This window comes from Polyodon spathula, chromosome 7 (assembly GCF_017654505.1).
Source record: "Polyodon spathula isolate WHYD16114869_AA chromosome 7, ASM1765450v1, whole genome shotgun sequence".
Lineage (NCBI taxonomy): Eukaryota > Metazoa > Chordata > Actinopteri > Acipenseriformes > Polyodontidae > Polyodon > Polyodon spathula.
Genome location: NC_054540.1, coordinates 12,516,946 through 12,536,752, shown reverse-complemented (window position 1 = coordinate 12,536,752; position 19,807 = coordinate 12,516,946). Strand labels below are relative to the sequence as shown.

Genomic DNA, 19,807 nt, shown 5'->3' with positions numbered 1-19,807 from the left:
GCCGCCGAAGTGGCTGTATGTGAGAGGCGTGATCAACGAGATCTTAGATGTGAATGGCTCGCTGGAGTTTTTTATAAAGGAAATGGGACGGCCGGAGGGCGTATATCCGGCAGTGTGAGTGGATTGGGTGGTAGTTAGAGAGACTATCAAGAAACTAAAGGGTGAGTGGTATGTATTTAAATCAGAAATACATTTTATTTGTTTATTTAATGGGCTTTAGCTTTATTTTATTGCTTTGTATATGCTGAATATTCCTTCTTTTTAAGTCATGTTTACATGTAGCAGAACGCACTGTATTGTTGCAGCAGACGTTATGTACGACATCTCGTCTGCATCATCAGTCTGGTAAAGTGTGTACATAACGGATTATCACCTCAGTCCTCGTATATTTGAAACGTCGTGTGTATTAAAACGAAGAACTTTTTTTAGTTATCACTTTCTAATATACCGGCAATACTCGTCGTGTGCTGCTGTCAGCTAATTTCATTTGTCTGTTTATTCGGATAACTTGTAGTTTTATTTGAATGTTATTTAGAGAATCGCCCCTAGGCGCTTTTGTTTTGGTTCCATGTGGAATTCAGTATTTATTTTCCTAACAAAAAAGACGAACAACTAACACAGTGCAGTGTGTTGCAAGCTATCCGTGTCTGACTAGAGACCATCTCAAGTTACCAGAGTCTTGCACAGTAGGCCTATAACTAAAGTTATAATGTGTTATGGTATCAAATCTCTATTATTTTGGTACACAGTATACGCAAGAACCTTCACATTGGGTTTTCTTGGTTGTTAAAAGCGGGACTTCTGAAGTATTTGGACCGATGCTTAAGGCTTATCAGTAATGAAAGCTTGTACAGAGGTTCCCAATGGCTAGTTCAGCCAGGTAAAATATTGGAATAATTCATTCAGACAGTTAGTTTTTTCAGCTAATGCCTTCAGATTGGCTGTTTACCTTCTGTGTAACAAACATAAACATTCTTTCAACTAGGTTTCTAAGACATTTAAGGTGGCAAGAAAAAAGAATACCCAATAGTCAAAAGTAATAGTTTGTTGTGCTTGTATGCAAAGTCATTTGTGTATCTGTAATGCCAAGTGTTTGTCTAAGTTTGCAGTAAATTAAGATTTATTTGGTAAGGTTGTGTTTTATTTTTTTATTTATTTATTTATTTTTTTAAAATAGACTTGTTATGGTATAAATAAAAATCCTATTTATTATTCACTTAACTGTTGGTACTTTGTTTATAAGCAGCACAATGGGAAGAAACAAAATCAAGAACATACACTAGAAGCCATTAGTGCAAGACTACTTATTGTGCTAGAACATTAAAACCTCCATTGTTTACTAGCAACAACTTCTTCCTTTTGTACACGGGAGAAAAAAATGGTTCTGGTCACACTTGTTTTACAATAGAACTGCATATTTAGTATTGGCCTATTACTTGCAGGATGTAGAGAACACTTGTTCTCACACATCAGTGAGATGCAAAAAGAGTGTTTGATCAGTTGTGGACACAGATGAGCTCAGGGTACACTCTGTGCCACTTTGACAAATGCTCTGTGAACTTACATAATTACAGGGCTATTTGCACTAGTTCAGGCCCCAACAAGGTCACGTGTAATTGACAAGCTACTGGGTATTTCTGATGGTTTTGTCTGCTGATGTGGACAGAGAACAACCTGGTGGTGTTCTTGTATGAAATTGTTGATGCTGGAGAATCGAAAGATGAAACTTGGAATTGTATTGTGCTTAAGTTGTTCACATTGTTAGGACTTTTCTCCATGGTAACCAGTAACTTTCTGATTCTTCAGAAAAGTGCTTTGCCCAGACCAGTTCATGATACAGTATACTATAAATGATGACCCTATGCTCTTATTTTCTTTGTTTTAAAGTTTTGTCTTTTTTTTTAGGGAGGGGGAAGGGGACCAAACAAACTAGAAACAATTTATGCACTGAACTGGTATTCATGGTGCAAAAATGAATTTGTGTACAGTAGGAAATTGCACATAGCATCAGGTGTAGCTCCACAGACTACCAATTTTCTGTTGTCCAAAAAGGCACAATTCTACTACTTTTTTAAACAGTTTGTTGAAGTAAGTCACTCTTTCCTCCTCCAGAAGCCTGGGATATGAAAATGGAGTGTCGACAGATTCTACTTTGCTTGGCACTCTGTGTGGTGTGTACTCTGAGCAAACCCACTGAGAAGAAGGACCGCGTTCACCATGACCCCCAGCTCAGTGACAAAGTGCACGATGATGGCGAGAACTTTGACTATGATCACGATGCCTTCCTGGGAGCAGAGGATGCCAAAACCTTTGACCAGCTCACCCCAGAGGAGAGCAAGGAAAGGCTTGGGTAAAAGAATGCCTGGCTTCTCTTTACTCTAGGGAGTAAGATTACACCTGGTAGAAATGTCATTTATAGAAGTTGGGGGGGGGTTAGCTGATGTGATCGACTTAATAATTAGGACTTCCAGCCTGTTCCATTTGCTACTGCATTCAAGTCAAGGGCAATTTATTCATTTTGGTTAAGTGTGCAGTAAACATGGTTTTGAAAACCATGAAATGGTCTTGGTGCAATGAGGAAATACAACCTGGTTCTGTCAAGAACAAAGGAAAGCCCATCTGTTCCATTAGTCTGAAAGGTTGAATACACAATTCAGTGTTTTACTATAGCACTTGGTTTTGTGTGTTATGATCTGTTTTTAAATGCGATGTCAACATATGTAATCCACATTACAAATCCCCATTACTTTTTCAATTTTCACTTTTATGCATGAATTAACTGTTTGCTGTTGCTGATTTGAGCTACAACATTACTGTGATATTTTATAACAAGTCACTTTGGATAAGGGTGTCTGCAAATAAGTTACAACTGCTCTGAAAAACTGGTTGCTTGAGACCTCATTCATTGCTACATGCTTTTCTTGCATTAATGTCAAACAAAAGAATGGCTTACTCTTAATTGAAACTGTTTGGTTTTGTATACATTACTAATCGCCAATTTAACACACAATGAGACGTGCAGAAACATCTTCACAATTTACTGGTTGTTTTTAAAGCTTTTAAAGACGGTGTTAAATGTTAGCATCTTGTGTATCTTGCCAAGTGCAATGTTTTCTAATACATCTCATCGGTTACTTCCACAGACATCCCTCTTGATGTCTATTTTAAAGAACATCTTTGTTCCATTTTCTAATTGTACATTGCCAGTGTTTCCTTTTAATATCTTGATCAGAAATTGAGCCGTTGCCATTGCTCTCTGAATGTGTCAACTTCAGTGTATTTACTGAAATGATGACCCTGATCAATTATAACCTTGTGTTTTTAAAAAAATAAAAAATAAATGTTTGATTGGCTGCACAATTTTAGATTTTAAAGGAGTACCAACTTTGCTAACATTGCACACCTGTGGCCATTTGATTGTGTGGTTTGTTGTTCTGGGTGTCTTGGTAATCCTGTCCTGTGTATTATAATTCTAACTATAGGACTGCATGTGGTCTTGTTGGAAACTTAGTAGCCTCTATGCTTGGCAGTGGCGATAGTGCTCTGTTGTCCCTTTGACATTTTAAACTAACTAACAGTGTTCTATGCATGTAAATCTGGAAAACTAGAGGCTGGATAATCTTTAGTCCAATAGTATTTTAAGTACAGTGCCAGAAAACTAAAACTGCACTAAAATACAGGTAACTTTGCTTTCTTTAGTTCGGCCTAGTTCAAGATGAAATATCCATTGACTGTAGAGTAATACAAGCTTCTTAAAGCTAGAACAAGGTAATTTGTCTCCATGCAGTTTTTTAAATTAAATGATCTTAAACAAAAGTAAAATATCCAGCCCTAGTTTTCAGATTTGTTTTGTTTACATCTGATATATATACCTGGATTTCTTCTCTGCCTTGCAGCAAGATAGTAAATAAAATAGATGAAGACAAAGACGGGTTTGTAACCCCAGAGGAGCTGAAAAATTGGATAAAATTTTCGCAAAAGCGCTGGATTTATGAAGACGTAGACCGCCAGTGGAAGGGGCACGACCTTAATGAGGACGGCCTCATATCCTGGGAGGAATACAAAAATGCCACTTACGGCTACATTCTAGGTAGGCTTCTCTTTTTAGAAAATGTCAAGCAACAACCTCCTGGCTCTCTCTCTCTTGTAGAATGATTGTAGATAAGGTTGACGAGGATAAGGATGGGTATGTGACTGAGGATGAGCTGAAGGCCTGGATTAAAAAGGCCCAGAAGATGTACATCTATGATAATGTGGATCGGCAGTGGAATGATTTCGATGTGAACAATGATGGGTCCATCTCCTGGGATGAATACAGAAATGTCACGTATGGCACATATCTGGGTAAGAAGGTTGTGGTGAGAAACCCCAGAGTGAGCCACTTGTCAACGGCTTGAAGTCTGATGATACTCAAGTAGTCTGTGTACCCATACTTCAACAAATGTTAGCATAAATGTGGGAAGACTCAAGTTGGATTTGAAACTTTTCTTCCTCTGTCCTCTCTCTGAATTCTTGTAGACAACGAGGCATTGAACAAGGCATCCTTAAAGTTTCCCTTATTTTTAAAATGGCCTTTTTGTGGAACAGAGGAACCTTGGCTTGCTTGCATTTTGGGCTTTGGTGCTGTATTAATTTAGACTTTAATAGTAACTTGACCCTGTGTTATTAAAATGTGAAACAATAACTGCAATTACCACTTGTTGAACATGCCATTTTAAAAATAGGGTTGCATACAAGGAAATGTCATTTTTGTTACTGTCTAGATTACATTGTTCATTTTCTTCTCAGATGACCCAGACCCTGAAGATGGTTTCAACTACAAACAGATGATGACGAGGGATGAGAGGCGTTTCAAATTGGCAGACAAGGATGGCAACCTGATTGCCACCAAAGAAGAATTCACAGCTTTCCTGCACCCAGAAGAGTATGACTACATGAAGGATATTGTAGTTCTGGTAATTTGTTCAAATTCTTATAGTAACTACAGTAGTGAAGTGGCAAACCAAGATATAATGTATTATACGGATACAGACCAGTTGAAACAAATCAGGAAGTCTGGGCAAATAAGTGTGTTTCAAGAAACACTTGACTCTCAATTCCTCTGCAAAGTGTGTTTTAGAACCTACCATTAAAGGAAAACCTTGTCCACAGTTCCTTTGTCCTTCCAGCATAGTATCGGGAGATAAAATGAAATCCCTTGCCAAATTTTATAGATTCAAGATGGAGTTTAACACCTTTTAGGTTGAACTCTGGTTGTAGCTAGTTTGTCTGCAGTTTTCATATTTTGATGTTGGTAGTTCACTGGGGGCAGTTGTGACTGACTTCCTATAATGGTAGAAGCTGCAAAGATATGATACTTGGGTATTTCACAAGTAACAAGTTTTGTCCCTCTATTCAATCCCCAGGAAACAATGGAAGATATTGATAAGAATGGAGATGGTTTTATTGATCTAGAAGAGTATATTGGTAAGAGATAGATAGATAATTATATATATAATATATAATTTTTTTTTTTTTTTTTTTTATCAAACCTTTTTCATGCCTAAATGTAATGGCTACAAAGTAGGGGTGGGGGGGGTATATGTTGACCTGCATCTGTGCTACAAAAGCACTTTTTGCCTTTCAAACTTTTTAGGGGACATGTATAGTCATGAAGGAGACCCTCAGGAGCCTGAGTGGGTGAAAACTGAGCGGGAACAGTTTGTGGAGTTCAGAGACAAAAATAAAGATGGTAGGATGGACAAAGAGGAGACCAAGGACTGGATCATGCCTTCAGACTACGACCATGCTGAAGCTGAGGCAAAGCACCTTGTTTATGAATCTGACCAGGACAAGGTGAGAGGCAGTTCTCTTGTACACTGTGGATGCCTGTGTTTTTGCACTCGCACTAGCTTTTGTTTAGTATGGCACTGAACAATTTAAATGTTAAACCTGCGTGTTTTTAACTGCCGTCTTTAAAAACTATTTTCATATTCATGTTTTAAGTGCCGCCTTGAACTATAAATGTTTAACTATTTTTTGTTTTTCTTTTTAGGATGGCAAACTTACCAAAGAAGAAATAGTAAATAAGTATGACTTGTTTGTTGGAAGTCAAGCAACTGATTTTGGAGAGGCCTTAGTACGGCATGATGAGTTTTAAAGTTTTTGTTAGTTATTACTTGAACCAGTTTCTTAACTAATTTATTTTATACTTCTTCAATTTAACACATTCTCTTTCCCAAGATTCTTTTTGTTTTTGTTGAGAGAAATGGGGTCCTGCCCCACAACATCACTGCAGGGCATCATTTTGACACTTCCCTTTTTCACTCGCCTCCATATTTTAGCCCTTTTACATTTTTTGTATTTTGATTGCAAATACACTGAGTATTTAGTTATGTGTAATTCAAGGAATATTTAATGGAGTTTTGGCATACAACTGTTTGGAGGAGAGAATAATTTACCATTTGTCTTCTGCACACACAAGTAATGTACTCTTCAACAGACTGATCATAAGCATTCATCCATTGCAGTTATTTCCTTAGGTAGTCTGAAACTGTAATGAAATTCATAACCAAGCCTATGTGAGCACCAGCCCAGATTTATTGATCATTTTTAATACAAAAGGCCAAGTTTAAGTTGGCAGTTCCTGTGTTTTAGCTTGTTAAAAGGCTGTTAATTTTCACTATACTACATTTGTCCAGAAACGTTTTCATATTTTGATAGAGATGGGTATATCGGAAAGCCTAGAATAAAAAGTATGCCTTGGTTATCTTTAACTGTAATCCTGCTGCTTCAGGTTGAATATGTGCAAGGGGTTCTCTGGTGAACGGCAGTTTGCTGCGTTCACTTTGTACTCTTAAGCAACTTCAGATTTACCTTTTGAATGTTGCCTTTTAAAAGCAATTTAAAATATGTATAAACCCTGTAATATGTGCACTGTAAAGTTAATTGAGAATGTTCCTGAGAAACATTCTGTTGGGACATATACTACAGGTGAAGGCAATACTAGTCCAGTCAGGATCAGGTGAAGGCAATACTAGCCCAGTCAGGATCAGGTGAAGGCAATAGTCCAGTTTAGAATGTAAGGTCCTGGTTGGAAGACTGGCAGAAATGGAACCCATTACCCTGTTATATATAAGGGTCATGGTTTTGAAAAATGTATCGCTGTATTCCTTGGAACATTTTGTAGGTCAATTTGTATTTCACTCTACCATATAAATTATAATTAATCAATGATAAGTTGTATGAAAGGTGGGTACATTACAGAGCGATATTGAATTGTACCTGTTGCTGTTAGTCAGTGTTTGAAACCGTGTGTAACTAATTGATGCAGGTTTTTTTTTTTTTTTTTTTTTTTAAATGACTTACTACTGCTATTAGTAACTTGTGGTCAAAAGGAAATCTAAGAAATTGTACCACACACTGAAATATTGCATGAACACTATTTTCTTTAAGTCATTTCAATTGTATGTAATGCTAAATGGACAGTCATGTTTCAACAATAAACATTTTTAATAAAACCTTGGCCGTTTTATTTGACTGTTTTATTAACTCCATGAGAGTTCAACACTAACTGAAATTCAGTAATTGTTAATTGGAAAGTCCTTGCTACTGGAGAGACACGTGGCTGACCTCATTATGTATGTTCATGTTCTTCCTGAATAGAGACCTTTTACTTTTTTTCATGCTGAAAATGCCTACTTAGCCTCATCATTTGAGAATTTGGTCATAAAAGCCTGTATTATAGTCCTGATCTATTGGCAAGTGCTTCCATATGAAAATTGACTGCAGAATTAATCTACATGTATCCAACACCTTTTGTTTCTGGTCCCTACTTATTCAGATCAGTTATTTAGGAGACCGTATATCACATTCTAAATAGCAGTTGAATAAAAATGGTTGTATAATATAGTTCAGGTAAACATTTATTTATGCATAGTACAAGCTACAGTAAGTATAACATTGAAAGCAATTTGGAGTAAAGTACTACAATAATATACTGAAAATGCTCTTTTGAGTAGGGAAAACAAGATTGCAATTCATCATGGCAGAGGAGCAATGTCTGGTTATCCTGTCCTAGAAATTGTACTGTATCTCACTACTGCAAGTGTGTTAGATCTTTCCTGTAATAATTTGCTGAGTTACAGTGGCAAAACCATTTCAAATAAATCATGAATTCAGACGTGTGTGGTTTTTTTTTTGCTTTTTTTTTACCATTTAAAATAAGTAACCTTTTGTAAGGGATATTTCTTTTTATCAATAGCTCTATTAGTAACATTAAACTTACCAGGTTCTTTATATTTTATTTGTCAACAATAATGAAGCCTTTATTATTTATTTTTTAATATGTCAAGGGGACTTGGATATTACTGATCCCAAAATCAATTGCAATATAAAATTGCATTAAGACAAAAGTGTGTGAAGTGTGCATTGCATCATATTCCTTAATGACTACATTTGTTTGCGTACTGTCACGCTATATGCATCGCTTTCTTCTCAATATATAATTTAATTCATTTGAGAAGCATTTCTGAACTAAAGGCTTTTATACAAAGGTATTTGTCTTGGTGCTTTTTTTTTTTAACTTGTATTTTTGGTATATGGTTATGAAAATATAGCCTTTAGTGTCATCAAAAAGGTATGTTCTGCACATAACAAAAGTCAGACAACTGCTTTAACAAGAGTGTATACTGCTGTTTTGTATTTTGTTTTCTTAAATATTGGCGCTGATGCAAAATTTATAGACAAGTCTTCAAAGTTTTACATTTGAAGCGCAAGCTATTCATTTTTGTGACTACAGTATAGGAAACATGAAAAGTAGCTCTGTATTTGAGCAGGTTTTTGTTCTATTGACTTTTCCCGTCTATTTCTCAATGAGGGTGAAAAAACAGGTGGTCTTGGTGAAGGAAGATCCTTTCCCTCTTAGCTGGGGCTGACCTGGCAGGAGGAGACAGTTGACACTTCGGTTTTGTTTGTGCTGGACACCTCAGAGTCATCTGACATGGTTTTTCCAAACACAGTCTCCATGATGCAGGCGTGGAACTGTGGAGACAAGTAAAAAGATACTACGTGTTATTCTTTTTCATCCCAAGTACAGGATGGTTAGTCTTCAAACCAGTACAAAACATTTCAATTAATATATGGCTATTGGGAATAAACAAAGTCACAGCAACATGTCTTCAAACGCATTGAGGCTTTAAAGTGTTAAATAGGAGCGTTTTTCCGTTCGATATGAAATGTATTCCATGCCGGTCTTTGGCCAAAGGAAGGTGTATGGTAATACTAAGCAGAAACTTAGTTATAAAACAAACCTTATATTCTAAAAAAGACTTCTCACTGACACAAACATACTATTTAATGACTTAGGAGTAAAAGTTATAAAAGATCAGAATGGAAGAGTAGAGTTAATTTCTTCAGGAAAGGAAATCTGTTTGTTGTAAATCCTACCTGCTTGTTCATGAACGCGTAGATGAGTGGGTTGTAGACACAGGAGCTCTTTGAGAACAGAGCCGGTATGGTGACCAAACGCAGATCCAGATCATTCCCTCTATTATTTACCATATACATGGCAAGTGCTGCGTAGGGCCCATAACAGAAAACAAATGAGCCCACCATGAAAATGACCATCCTGGAGACTTCACGCTCAGCCTTCTGTGTCGTTGCTGACTCAGCCTGTTGGGCAGCTACCTAGAATCAAAATGAAAAAAAAAAAACTCAATTACAACAACTATCTGTGGGAGAAGACTGCAGTCCTCTGATATCAGCAACACTTAAGTCTCATTCATAAAGAGGTAAAGTTTGGTACTATATATAGTTGAATAACTACAGATAAAGGAATGTATAATACAAATTGTACTTCCTCTACTATATATTCCTCAGCACCCAACAGCATCTTTTACTCGAAAAGGAATCATTATTTTTTTTTAATTTGCCAACAAATTATAATTATCAGGGAATGCTGAAAAAAATGAACAAGCAGTTGTCTCAGCTGCCTCAAAGGATGATTGTTGGAGGAGCTTGAAGCAGTGGTTTGCTCCCCAGTTAATGAACATCATCTGAAATGAACACTTAACACTTACTGCTCGGAGAGCTCCAATAAGCTGGGAGTATGAGAAGCAGATGAGACTGAGTGGGCAGATGAAGCAGAAAATGAAAAGGAACCAGGTGTAGTATTCACTCTTGTACTTGGTGCCCGTTGTGTACCAGTCAGGCCCACATGAGCATTGAAGGCCTTCAGGGATGTATCTGAAACAAAATACCTGCAGCCATAGCCCTATAATCCAATTTTTTAACAACTGTACAAAAATATATTTAACTAGATTATTAAATACAAAGCCTCATAGATAATCTCAAATAACCGGTGATCATTATCCCAGGTTAGAAGTCATTTATATAAGCAAACACGGTAAAGTCCTTTCTGTTGTATAGCTTCTTTTTTTTAGGGATTTTTAAGAAACTCAAAAATATATTTAAAACGTATTAGCGATAAATACGACAAAATATAAAAACTGTTGTATTGAAGACAGTATGCAATTAACAGCAATTTATTTTATAACACAACTAAAAAAAAAACAGTGTTTAAATCACATCCCCTCAAACAAACAATTTAAATATATGTCTATGCAGTATGAGTATTACACTGATCTTTTGTCTGCTTAACAACCAAGTAGGACTGCCCCCTGTATCAGATACTAAATATGTATTTTCTTTAAATAAGCAATTCATTGTAATAGCTTCATAATTTGGCAAATGTGTGTTATTGTAGATTTTGAGCCTTTTTTAAATTAAATGATGAGTTACGATTATAAAATTGATAAGGAACATAAAACGTACCTGCTCCAGCCGAAAAATGGTGGCAGTGCAACACTTAACCCAATTACCCAGGTAGTGGCTACAATCATCAGTGCATGCTGGGAGCCAAAGCGAAAATGTCCAAAGGGTTTGCAGATGACAATGTAGCGTTCAAAGGCTAGGAAGGCAAGAGACCATCCTGTCACCAACCCTGTAAAACACAAGATGTTGACTGATAACCTTGGAGACTGATGAGTTCTACAATGTAATTGTGAAATGGCTTCAATATTCCTTCAGCACTATGCTTGGCAAAGCTTCATTTTAGGCTTTGTTTAGGTATGAGTCTAGGAGTTAGTCTTAATTTAAGGCTTGACTGTAGACTAATCCAGCTTTACTAATAGGAAACCACAACCATCACTTATCTGGAAAAGTAAAGGTAAAAGGAGAAATGTAGAATGTAAGGAGGAATGAACTTGTCTATTCTTACCTGCCACTGATCCCAGGAATGACTCTATCGCACATATTGTCTTCCCAAAAATGAAGTAGCCTTGAGAACTTGAGACAAATACTGTGAATACTGAAAAGGTAACCAATATAAAACCTGCAAAGGATATATTGACCAGTATATAATTGAGTGGCTGTCGTAGCTTTTTGTACTTCGCTGTTACTATGAGCACAATGGCATTTAAAGGGGTCCCTGCAAAAAACACAAAACCCATAAATATCGTCTGTAAGTAGAATGCCCATTTTGGGGCAATGTGGTACTGGGGTCCATCCCACGGACCCACTGAGGATATGTTTTTGAAAAGGTAAAATTCTTCAGTCCCTGCCATCCTCAGCCCACCTTTTCTTGTCTTGTGCATTAATGAGAAATTCGGAGAGACCCTGTTATAAAGTCCTAAACCACTTATAAAGATCAGCTTCAAATCCTGATCTTCTTATGAACAAAGTTTGGGATTAAGGATTGATAAAAACCTTGCCTTCTGTCATTTAAACTCTTTTAGGATGCTAATCTTGTTTGGGACTCTAATTTAAGCCGTTTGTGTAAAGGGTTGAGTTGAGGTATTTGGGGAAGAGCTTATTGACGTCATTGACAGAGCAAATTACTTTCAGAGCTTGTGCACTTCATAACTTCTGTTTCCAGAACTTTTATCACACTGACCTGGTTACCTGGCAAGTCAGTGTCATCTTAGAACATGCAGGTGAATTTACAGTCTACATCAACAATCTACAGTATTATCTTCAGGTATAGTGTGGTACTGGTATGTCCATGTTTATTTTGATTTAAATACATTACAGCACAACACTCTTGTTATAGTTTAATTTCCCAGAGAAGGCCCTATTTTAAGAATGTTAAATACATTTGGTTGAATAGGCCTTCTTTTTGATATTTTACTAAATATCAGAATAGTTTTCCTAGAGCGGACCTGGTTTATACTTTGAGAAATATGTCTCATGAATCATTTTGCCTTTGGAAACATGTTCCCCATGTATGCTGGGTTAAGACACAGTGCCAGTAGATAATTAAGACGATACTATTAAAGCAAAACAACAATGAATGACCCTACAGTTCATATTAAAGTTGTGTAGAATGTATTTAAGTAGCCTTAAAACAAAACTAGAGAATGTAAATACAGAACATGTCACCTATTATTAAGCAAGGAAGGAAATTAATATGGATCTCCACAGCCCAGTGACTGGCACATCCTCAGAATTAAAATCTGCCAGCTAATGTTCACATGTTGTGGCTTCCTGTGTCTGTTTAGCAGCTGCAGAGGAAAGAAAACACAGTCCAATAACATTCATATATCATTCAAGGCAACGTAGTGTTTCATGAGCAGTTTCAATTATTATTAACCCTAGCACCTCAATCACTTCTCTTGCACTTGATCTGCAGATAGGATCTGTAGACGACTTGACTGATTCAAGTCTTGCATACACATTAATAGTGACTATAATGTGAAAATAAGATAAACCATACAAACCCATTCAGCAGGCTCAGGAGGAGAATGAATAAATCCTCACCATGCAGAAGTCATCTATTCTTAGACCTGCCACACCAGTACATTCTAAATTATAGCAGCACTAGTTGGTAGATTCTGGTGTTCTTAATAGATTGCTCAGACCAATGTTGCATCACAAGTGAATAAGCACTTTTCTCTATATATCTGTACAAAGTGTGACATATAGAAGAAGAGAGACAGACAGGGTGCCTCTTTCATCAGAACTGGATGGGCACTTCACTGTGTAAAAATGTAAATGTGACATACAGATAGCCTCTGTATACCTCATGAATATGACACAGTCAAATGAAAAAATGCAATATGGCAGACAGACAGACAATGTCCATATTGCCAAAGATTAGGATGCATTCAATAACTTGTACTAAAGGTCCTTGGCAAGTTATGTCACAATTTAACAAGAAGTTAAGTAGATCTATGTTAAAAGATGAAATAGTAGCCATATCAGTCCAGAATCCAGATAGATATATGTGAAACTCTTATATGACATACTGGAAGACAGTCAGAAAGGCAGACAGACAGCCTCCATATAACCTCAGATTAAAATAACAATAATTACTTGTGCTAAAGAGAGTATTTACCAAGTTTCCTCACAATTGGAGAGGTACTCCTCTAGATATATGCAATATGTAAAGTATGCCATAGGAACATGCACCTGACTTCGCAGTACCTGGCCAGCAGGGAAGAGCATCCTCAGAATTGCAGTTAATCTGGTTTGTTAATAAGTAAGGGGTGTGATTGGATTAACTCCCTAGTGCCCTCCTATCGAGAGCATTAGCAGAACTGAGAAATTCTTTGCAGTGACCAAGCCAGGGCCATGGAAAAAGGATCACTGTAATCCTAAAATGAGATTACCAAGCAGAGCGCTTTAACTCCCCAAACCTAGGGATATAGCAGAGGGATAAAGGACGAATTGACTGCTCTATCTGATTAGTTCATTTCTGGATGGCGAGTTAGTCCGGCTAATCTCAAACCAGGGTTAGACACTAACGCCAACTCATCGTCCCCCCATTTCTTTAGCTTTTTATTTCACTGCCTCTGTTTCTTCTGCCTGCTTTCTCATTCACTCATCTCCTCTCTTTTTCTCCCCCTCTCTGTCTCAGTTTAGATGTAGTATTCCCCCCTTTCATTCTCTTCTAGCTCTTCTAGTGTAGTGTCTGTTTGGATTAATTTAGTTTTCTGTCGTAATCCGGTTTAAGATTTTATCTTTTCACTCTCTTTTAACTTTCTTTTGTCTCTTTTTCTTGTATACATGACACTTGACTTTGTGATGAATGCAGGTAATTTCCATCCTTTTCTGACTACTTACTAAACAGCTAAGTGGGAATTGATGTTGCTTTGTAGATTTTGTGGCCTGTATTTAGAAGTTATCATGATTGTTTATTTAATTTCAAATATTGGATATTCGACTGTAATTTTAGTCTTTTGAAAGGCATTCATATGAATGTAAAACATTACTCAACTTCACTTACTCAATATGGTTATGAGAAGGTAAGATGTTGTCTTATTACAGCTCTGACTTGTCAGCTCTGCCTTGTAAGATACACCTGTAACCTTAATGTTTTAAGGGCTCTTACCAAAACCCCTTTATGTGTTTAATTGCAGGTTTAAACACTGGTAAGTGCTTAATTGAAATCTTTTTCAGTTCCAAATGTTTTAGTCTTTTCTAAACTTCAGATTTTATTTCAGGTAATTTCAGGTAAAATATATTAATAATTTAGCAAATATGGGTATAGTTTACCATGTTGCATTCTATTATCAGGCTATGAATATTACAGTTCACTTCTTAAATGTAACCTTATATTGTACATTTTATGAGGTGTGAACATTTTTCAATCCATTTAAATATTATATATTACAAATGATTATATTTTCATTTTGCTAATAAACATCCAGATCATTTGATTGGTTTAGTGTGACTAAAAATACAAGAAATGTTGTAGTAGATATGCAAATAAAAAAAAAAAAAATTAAAAACATTTTTTGAATTATTTTCCGTTCTGTTTTTTTTTTTTTCATGCAGGATCTCCAGGAGTAATGTCTTTCACTGACCTGGGATTGTAATATAACCAAGCTGTGATTTTCCAGTGCATGGGAATAATACGACCTGGGTCAGAGAAGGACAAACAAGTCTAAATAAAGCAGCTGAGGAGCAAAAATGAAAATCTCAAACACTGGCGGGTATGCACAGGGAAGGATTTCTGCTTTCACAAGCATGCGCTTTATCCCTTGTAAATATTATTTTATGATAGCTCTATTGTTTTCTGTTAATTACTTTGCAACTAGGTGTGTTTTATTAACACTTGCTTTGTCTATTAGGTAGTAAAGCAGTATAATGTACTGTATTGACATCATATCCTGTACAAAGCAAAATACATGATTTAATGAACCAAAGACCTGTCTTTACTGGCAATTAAACTAAAGTAAAACAGTAAAGGAAACAGAATTAGTATATAAACAATATGATTCATAAAGCTTTACCTAGCTTTCTTAAAAGTAGCCTGTCTGTAAATGTAACTATTAACTCCTAACCCTCTCTAAAAACGTTTCTTTAAAACAGGCTGTGACAGGGCAGAGGCCTGAGAGGCCTGAGAGATATATTTTTTTTAGCTGGCAGGCATCTTGGCTCAGATGCAGAGAAACAGTCTTGGGCCAAGATGGCCTCCTTTGCACAACCACCTGTTAATTTATGTTTAATTGTTTATTAAGAATGTGTGGAATGCTTGAATTAATTAATTAGAAAAGTGGCCAGGTGGTAATTCAATTATTGATCATCAAATGTTTGTATAGGAGAGATTCAGTGAAGGCCACTAAACTGCAGTAGTTAAGTCTGGGATTACTATCTCAAGGGTGCAGACCAGCTTTGATCAGGGGCGCCTAATCACACAGACATAAACAAAAAAGTTTGCAAAAGTGTCAATAAAGTTCTATATATTTCTTTCATTAAAAAATCGTTGTTTAATTTCTGCTTCAACATTTATACCCCAAACCTCATACGGCATTCTGATGAGTCTATATTAATTTTTCATGAACCATCTTTAAATAATATCCTTGCAGCTCAGTATTACAGTTCAATTGTCTCAGCTATTTTTATTATGAGTCTAATCTTATGAGTCTCCAGCACTAGCCTCTAGCCCCCATTTAGAATGCAGATTGACCTAAGCATGCCTACTTTGAAACAAATACAAAATGTTGAAAATGTAGCACATATATGCTGTTTACATTGAGAAAATAAAAGAGAAAAATGAAGTGATGTAGGCTACTTTTTTTAAAAAAATTTAATTTTTTTTTGTATTCACTCTATATAGCATGAAGCTAAAAGATAAAACAATTACCTGTAAAGATTGAATAATTTTACCAGCACGTTAAGGTGAAAGCACTTTCTATAATTGTAAAAATAATTGTTTATATGAAAAAGTGCACAACCCCAGTAATAAAGGTCAACATTTTAACAATGGCAGGAATTGCATCCTGTGTGCAAGCTCATTGCATCAGACCAGCTCGTAGAGAGAGAGAGAGAGGCAGCTGAAACACATTCGTTCTTGTTATGTTCAGTGTCAGTTTTATTCAACAAGGCTTGTGTCAGCCCACACAGGAAGAATATATCAGCCTGGTTTGATAGACTGCTAAACCACCTACAGTATCTCAGGTTTTTTGACTTTGTGCAGTCTAAAGGCATTTGTAGACTGGGCATTAGCCTTCACTACCACGTTGATAAACAGTACAACAGTCACAGCACAAACACTGATTAAACACCTCTAGAAATTTCTATCCATAGATCAGATGTGCAGCTCTGTGTCAAACCATTCACTAGAACTGCTGCATTTGCTCCGAAACACAGCAATTGCAATGAAATCACGTGTCAAACCATACTTCTCCAGTGTTTAACTGTACATTGATACCTGAGATATACAATGTGTATATTGTTTATTTTTCCCAGTGTTGAACCTTAACACAATTAACACATTTTATTTTATTTATTTTGTTACACAAAGTTGTCAAAACTACTCGCCTTGACTCTCACTGTTTGGCAGCATCAAGCACCCTCTAGTGGTTGCTACAGTTTTTGGCCTATATTACCTGTCAATAATTAATATCCTTGCTGAGCATAGTATAATTGTTGTTGTTTTACAATCAGTACAAATCCAAAACTGTATTCAAAACATACACCTTTGCTGTGGTACTGAGAAGTGGGTCTTTCATTGTATATTTCACCCATCTCAAATAGCTTGCTATCCAAAATATAAAATGGTATGAGCCCCTTTTTACAAACATAAAATAGGCAAATGATTAGTATGTAAAATGCCACATTATTTTTCATTTTGAGGTAGAATACCTGAACACAATAGTGATTTTCAAACACAAAGTTATATCACTGATTTTTTGTTTCATTCACCAGACAAATACTTGGGTGGATTTTATAATACTGCTGGTTTTGTTTCTTTTGGTATTGTAGGAAGAACTGATGTTAAAATATGTGAATTAAGAATGCAATTGATTAATATGTGTAATGGTTTTAATTTTATTAGCACTCTGTGCTCCTCTTTCTCTGAGTCAATCTTACTCAGACAAAGACTGCTCTTTTTCATACCTTGGCGTTCTTTTTCAAACCTACACACATATCTTGTTGCTTCAGTAACAAAATGGGGGCATCCAAACAGCTGGGAATTCGAGGGAGTCACCCAATTAAGCAGAGGGTTCCATGTCTAATCTATATCACCATGGAGGCCAGGCCAGCCTGTTCTCTAAATCATGTTTTTATTAGAATTTATAGGTGCTTGTGCAATTAAAAATATGTTTAACCGTTTAACTACTCTTATGGTCCTAGAGAATATACTATAGGGTTCTAAATAAACAATGATGCTATGTTTTATTTGGCTTAAACACCCTCAACTGTATGTATACTATTATAGAATGCCAAGTTATGTGCCACATCATGAAAATCCTTAGACACAATACAAACACTGATTAGTTGCCATTGCAGTCCTTTAACAGTTTCAGAATCGATGATCTCAACTGACAACCTACAAGAGATTCATGCAACTGTAACACTGCAATGATGAATATAAAATATAAGTATTCAGCAAACAAATTATTATAGTGATTGAGCCATTTTAAAAATGACTTGCAGTAAACATATATATACTGCTTGAAAAAAAAAAACTGTCTTTTGCAAAAAGAACATATCATCTCTGAACATTAAAGTTAAAGCACACAGTGGGTCACATATTTTTTGTATTTTAAGATCTAAATTAACAAAACTGATAATACTGTGCGCATCTGGCGAATGGCCTGCATTGCTGTTAGAATATCTCTATAATGGGTCTTCTTCCAAAATGTTTGTTAATAGGGTTCTAACCTACATCAACCATGGAGACAGTAAACAAAATCACTTTATGATAAATCCAACAATGATTACAAAGACTTTGTAAAAAAAAAAAAAAAAAAAGAACACATTTGGAAAGACACTGCCGTGGACTTGAATGATATGTATTATAAAACATGAAAACGTGGATTTTGTGCAGTATAGGTTATTACAAGCATATACTTTTTATTTCAATTGTAGTCGAGGAAGTAAAGAAAAAATGGCCTAAGCTGGAGACACATATAAGAAAAAAAGTGTGCAGAGCAAGAGCGGTCAGGGCTTAGCAGTCAGAAAAGAGGGACAGTAGATGAAAGTGGTGGAATTTATACAGCATTTTCAGTAGCTCATTGCTAGCTTCCCAACTTTTAGATATATTTGTTACAGGAGCAGGTGTTTGAAATAAAATATTGGTCATATGGTTTTGTCATGACAACTGTAAGCAGTTGTGTAATATCACGGTGGGGGGGGGACGAGATAAGAACATAAAGTTTACAAACGGGAGGAAGCCATTCGGCCTATCTTGCTTGTTTGGTTGTTAGTAGCTTATTGATCCCAGCTTCTTGAAGGATCCCAGGGTGTCAGCTTCAACATTACTGGGGAGTTGGTTCTAGATCCTCACAATTCTCTGTAAAAACGGGAATGCTCCTTTGTTTAATCTCCATTTGTGACCCCTGGTCCTTGTTTCTTTTTTTATGTTGAAAAAGTCCCTTGGGTTGACATTGTCAATACCTTTTAGAATTTTGAATGCTTGAATTAGGTCGCAGCGTAGTCTTCTTTGTTCAAGACTGAATAGATTCAATTCTTTTAGCCTGTCTGCATATGACATGCCAATTAAACCAAGAATAATTCTGGTCACTCTTCTTTGCACTCTTTCTAGAGCAGCAATATCCTTTTTGTAGCGAGGTGAGCAGAACTGAACACAATATTCTAGATGAGGTTTTACTAATGTATTGTACAGTTTTAACATTACTTCCCTTTATTTAAATTCAACACTTTTCACAATGTATATGAGCATCTTTTGGCCTTTTTAATAGCTTCCCCACATTGTGTAGATGAAGACATTTCTGAGTCAACATAAACTCCTAGGTCTTTTTCATAGATTCCTTCTTCAATTTCAGTATCTCCCATATGGTAGTTTATGCACATTTGTATTGCATGTGTGCAGTATCTTACACTTTTCTCTATTAAATGTCATTTGCCATGAGTTTGCCCAGTTCTGAATCTTGTCTAGATCATTTTGAATGACCTTTGCTGCTGCAACAGTGTTTGCCATTTCTCCTATTTTTGTGTCATGTGCAAATTTAACAAGTTTGCTTACTATACCAGAATCTAAGTCACTAACGTAGATTAGGAATAATAGATTAGGAAGGCCTAATACTGATCCCTGTGGTACACCACTGATTACCTCGCTGCATTTTGAGGTTTCTCCTCTAAATAGTACTTTCTGTTTTCTACATGTTAACCACTCCCTAATCCATGTGCATGCATTTCCTTGAATCCCTACTGTGTTCAGTTTGAGAATTAATCTTTTATGCTGGACTTTGTCAAAAGCTTTCTGGAAATCTAAATAAACTATGTCATATGCCTTGCAGTTATCTATTGTTGATGTTGCATCCTCAAAAAAATCAAGCAGGTTAGTTAGACAGGATCT

The 19,807-nt window shown here is 36.1% G+C and overlaps 2 protein-coding genes across 4 annotated transcripts; one reads left to right on the top strand and one right to left on the bottom strand.

Annotated features, from left to right (window-relative positions):
- The first annotated feature begins 70 nt into the window (after positions 1-70).
- Positions 71-7,499, top strand: LOC121318181 (calumenin). Of its 3 annotated transcripts, none has more exons than XM_041254588.1 (7): positions 71-161; positions 2,113-2,350; positions 4,151-4,344; positions 4,789-4,955; positions 5,406-5,466; positions 5,636-5,835; positions 6,035-7,499. In XM_041254588.1, exons 2-7 carry the CDS (start codon positions 2,124-2,126, stop codon positions 6,137-6,139), a joined length of 954 nt encoding a protein of 317 aa, XP_041110522.1. In that variant the 5' UTR covers positions 71-161; positions 2,113-2,123; the 3' UTR covers positions 6,140-7,499. The 3 variants fall into 3 exon arrangements, with proteins under 3 accessions (XP_041110522.1, XP_041110521.1, XP_041110524.1); XM_041254587.1 differs by lacking the exon at positions 4,151-4,344 and adding an exon at positions 3,897-4,090; XM_041254590.1 differs by lacking the exon at positions 4,151-4,344 and adding an exon at positions 3,897-4,090 and having other exon boundaries at positions 73-168.
- Positions 7,500-8,555: 1,056 nt separating this feature from the next.
- On the bottom strand, positions 8,556-11,603 carry opn1sw1 (opsin 1 (cone pigments), short-wave-sensitive 1). Its single transcript, XM_041254586.1, has 5 exons — positions 11,258-11,603; positions 10,813-10,981; positions 10,059-10,224; positions 9,427-9,666; positions 8,556-9,021 (listed from the first exon to the last, which is right to left on the bottom strand). Exons 1-5 carry the CDS (start codon positions 11,601-11,603, stop codon positions 8,902-8,904), a joined length of 1,041 nt encoding a protein of 346 aa, XP_041110520.1. The 3' UTR covers positions 8,556-8,901.
- Positions 11,604-19,807: the final 8,204 nt, after the last annotated feature.